We start from the raw sequence: 3,970 nt of genomic DNA, 5'->3' as shown, positions 1-3,970 counted from the left end.
GGCACTTCAAACTTGGAACTTCGATGCTTATAAGCAGACTGTCCAAAATTATAAGCACTTCCCCTATAGCCAGGTTAAGGGCAGAATCCAGAATCACATTTACAGTAAAATGCTCACCGTATTTCGCTAATTTACGCATTCTCATTGCAATTCTTATGCAAATTCTCGTTTACCATATTACCTTATCTCATACTCGGTTGCACCAGGTAAAAATAATATAAGAAAATTGAAGAAATAAAACGAAAATTCGATAAATGGTGAGCAAAAAAAACTGTAAGAGAAATTTATCGTACAGTTTTTTTTGCTCACTGTTTATAGAATTTTCGTTTTATTTCTTCAATTTTCTTAAGTTATTTTCACCTAGTGCCACCGAGTATGAGATAAGGTAATACGGTAATCGAGAATTTGCGTAAGAATTGCAATGAAAATGCGTAAATTAACGAAATACCGTGAGGCTACGGCGAGCATTTTACTGTCAATGTAATTCTGCCTTAATTCTGTAAATGTAAACAATATTATCAAAAGCCAGAGTTTGGCCAGACTTCAAAATGTAAGGATTTCTTCAGTTGAAGAAATCCTTAAAACCTTAGAGACAATTAAATCACGGATTGAAAGGATGATTAAGTGTGATCCAGTTTACAAAAAAGCAAGCCCAATAGAAAAAATCAAGAGTTACATGTTTCTTCATTCCCAAAAGAGTGAAGTTCTTCGTGATTAACTTCAGGGTAAGATTTTTCTTTCCTAGATCAACTACAGTGCCCGCTCTCTAATCCGGATCGCCGTAATCCGGACGAGTTATCGACGGTTACATTTAAAATAATTTTGATGTCATGTATGCATATGTGTTCAGCAATGAAAATGAATTATCCTGTAATGTTTTTGTTTAATAAACGAAGTATAATAGCATAGGATTCTCTAATTACGTCTTTTTAATCTTTTTTTTTACTTTTATTCTATTTCTACAAAAAAAACTTGTAATTTGCGAGACGTTGAACAAATTCAAAAAAATCATCCGGATTACGAAGCGGACATCTGTCATATTGTCTCCCAATCATCCGGATTACAAAGCGAGCATTGTATGTCTAATTTATAGCCAGCGTCGAAAAATTTTTTGCGCACTTTTGCGCGCAAACTCTGCCGCGCTCTTGCGCGCAGCGCTCAAGATTACTCCGTGCGCAGATGCCTATTCCGGGACTCCCGATGATTGATTTTAATAAGGAAAGGAGTACACAAAACTGATGTCAAAGCAAAAGAACTACTAAGTCAAGAGGATTCTACGAGATTTGCATGGTTCTGCGCCTTGGCCACTTTACGGGAGTCACAAAAATCACATTTTTTTTATAATTCTTTTTATTCATTCCTCAAAAAATCGCACAAACTGGAATTCTTTACATCATGTACTTGTTATTCTTCTCTGACAAAAACTTAGCTGACTTCTTGGCATCCAGGAAGAGTGCACTGATCTCAAGGACATCTTCCTTTGAGATGACACTCCTCCCATTGACCTTGCAGGTCTGGAAAGCCGGCGTTAGGAGCTGAACAGCGTATCTGAGAGTGGTCGTCTTGCCAATCTCACTGAGAGCTGCCACAGCCGACTCCTCGATCTGCAATCCCTCCGTCTGAGCCCGCAATTTGATGATTTGCTCAATCTCCGAGACGTTGTACGTCAGCGTACGGATGATGAGCAAGCGATCCAAGAGATCCAGAGGTATCCCATGTGGAGAGACAATATCATCAGTTCCACGGACGATGCAATGCCCACGATTTGTGGCAAAGATTACAATAGGAGCTATTGCGGATTCCAGAGATTTATGGAGATATGTGAAAGTCTCCAGATCCAGCATGTGCACTTCGTCAATGAACAGCACTCCCGGAACGAGTTCAGCAATTCCCTGATCGATGTACCGATTGACGACTTTGTTAATTTCCATCCTCAGTTTGTCTGTGATCTCTGTCTTCTTGGGCTTCATCAACTGTCCCATCATCGACAAGACATCCTGACCACCCTGAGGCTTAGCATTGGCCACATCCAGATCATGCAGTGTCACATCCTGAACAACTTCCTTCTTCTTGTGAACATCTCCCTTCGGCAGAGGAACATACTCCTCAGTTTCCAGATCAAATTCCGTTGCGAATGTATCACTTCGTCCTTGTCTCTTAACCGCTCCACTATTTGCCTCAATATAAATCACATCTCCCACTTCCACCTTCTCCTTCTGCAGAGATTCGTAGATGCTGGGATCGAGCTTTAGCTGCTTCGTTCCTTTGGCCGTCTTCAAACCAATCACCACATTGCTAATTGTCTTCCCATATCCTCCCATGGGATTCTCCGTTTCCACTGGAGTCAATTCTGTCACTTCCCCTTCGTAAACTTCCTTAGTCTCCCGGATCCGGAGACCAATCGACCGTCGGAAGTTCTCCATCAACACCTCGGTCTTCTTGATTTCGGCAGAGAACACTTCCGAGCCCACCATCGGGCAGAAAGGTACCTTATTGCCCAGCTCCTGAGCAATAGCCAGGGCAATAGCTGTCTTTCCCGTTCCTGGAGGACCAGCCAGCAAAAGAGCCCGCCCAGCCATCTTTTTGCTACGAATCAAGTCAATTACAATCCCAGCAGCCTCTCGGGCATTCTTCTGACCAACGAGTCCAGCAGCATTCTGCAGAGCTACTCCATTCTCATCCAAACCTAACCCCTTTATGTGACTGTGGGCGGCAATTCTCTGTGTTTTCACCGTGCTTTTCACTTCCTCAATCTTCATCTTGCTCAGATGGTATCACTGGACACTTCTCAACAATTTGGGTATGTCTTATTATTGATTAAACACTTAAAATCGGAGAAAATTCTAGATAAACACCGGAAAAGAAGCCGCCAGACTCACGCACGCGTTGACACTTGGTTTTTGTTTGTCATAATGCTGTATTTTTACACGTTGAAAATTTTATATTACACTGATTATTATACGTGTAGTAAGAATTTTATTTTACACAAATCTTCACGTAATTTAATTTATTTTCAATTTTATTACATTTTCTACAGTATAAAATACAAATTATGAAAAATGTATAAACGAGAATTTATATTTAAAATGTTTTATCTAATCATAAACATATCCAAATAATACTTAAAAATGCGTGAAAATGTCTGTTTATATTTCGTAATTCTTGTACATATTATTGTATAGAGGTAATGTATAATAAAACTTTTCTAGCTTTCCTATTAATTTTACTACAAATGACTAAAACTCTGAATATGTGAGCTGCAATCTTCCTTTCTAGCTAATCAATACAACTGTCAGTTAGCTTTTATAAGACTATAATAAGGGAAAGTTTTTTTAATTTATTTATTTAACATTAAGACTATTGGATTTACATTAAGAGTACGAGATTTCTGTTCGTTAATATGGGAAAGTACTCTCCCTTTAAAAGTTTATGCCTTCGAATAATGTGAATTTTCTTTTATTTTTCATAAGAGACTTACATATTTCTGTTAAATATTACTCAACTTATTATCAATAAGTTGTTATAAATTATTATTATATAATCAAATGCAGGTCACTTAAGAAAAATAAAAGACATTCACATTATACGAAGGCATGAACATTCAAATTGAGAGTACTTTCCAGTAATGGGAAAAAGGAGATTCATTTTTACTATCTCTTGAGCCTCGAGTGGGTCAGTGGATAGAGTAGTAGCTCTATGACTGCGAGGTCTTGCGTTCAAAGCTGGGCAGCAGCAGAAATAAGATTTATCATGCCACATCGGCTTTGAATACGTCCAGTGAATGAATGAATAGTAATGCCAATGGTGCATATTGGCAAAAAAAGTGAACCGCCTAAACAATAGAGGCTGGTACGAAAACGAGTTTCGATGTAAAAGTGGTACTTCAGTCGATACAAATATTCGCTGTCACTGATCCCAAACACACACCAAGAAGGGATGCTGTGATATAGTAGCGGCCTAATTGCCCACA

At 38.7% G+C, this 3,970-nt stretch overlaps 1 protein-coding gene across 1 annotated transcript; it reads right to left on the bottom strand.

Moving 5' to 3' along the window:
* Window positions 1-982: 982 nt before the first annotated feature.
* LOC129798058 (ruvB-like helicase 1) lies at window positions 983-2,908 on the bottom strand. Its single transcript, XM_055841024.1, has one exon. It carries the CDS (start codon window positions 2,757-2,759, stop codon window positions 1,389-1,391), a length of 1,371 nt encoding a protein of 456 aa, XP_055696999.1. The 5' UTR covers window positions 2,760-2,908; the 3' UTR covers window positions 983-1,388.
* Window positions 2,909-3,970: the final 1,062 nt, after the last annotated feature.

The sequence above is a fragment of the Phlebotomus papatasi genome, chromosome 1 (genome assembly GCF_024763615.1).
Source record: "Phlebotomus papatasi isolate M1 chromosome 1, Ppap_2.1, whole genome shotgun sequence".
In the NCBI taxonomy this organism is placed as follows: Eukaryota; Metazoa; Arthropoda; class Insecta; order Diptera; family Psychodidae; genus Phlebotomus; species Phlebotomus papatasi.
Note: the sequence above shows the minus strand (reverse complement) of the source record. Positions and strands in the feature narration are given on the sequence as shown.

Coding starts and splice junctions, on each gene's coding strand:
- LOC129798058 (XM_055841024.1), bottom strand. CDS start 2,759: ATGAAGATTGAGGAAGTGAAAAGCACGGTGAAAACACAGAGAATTGCC.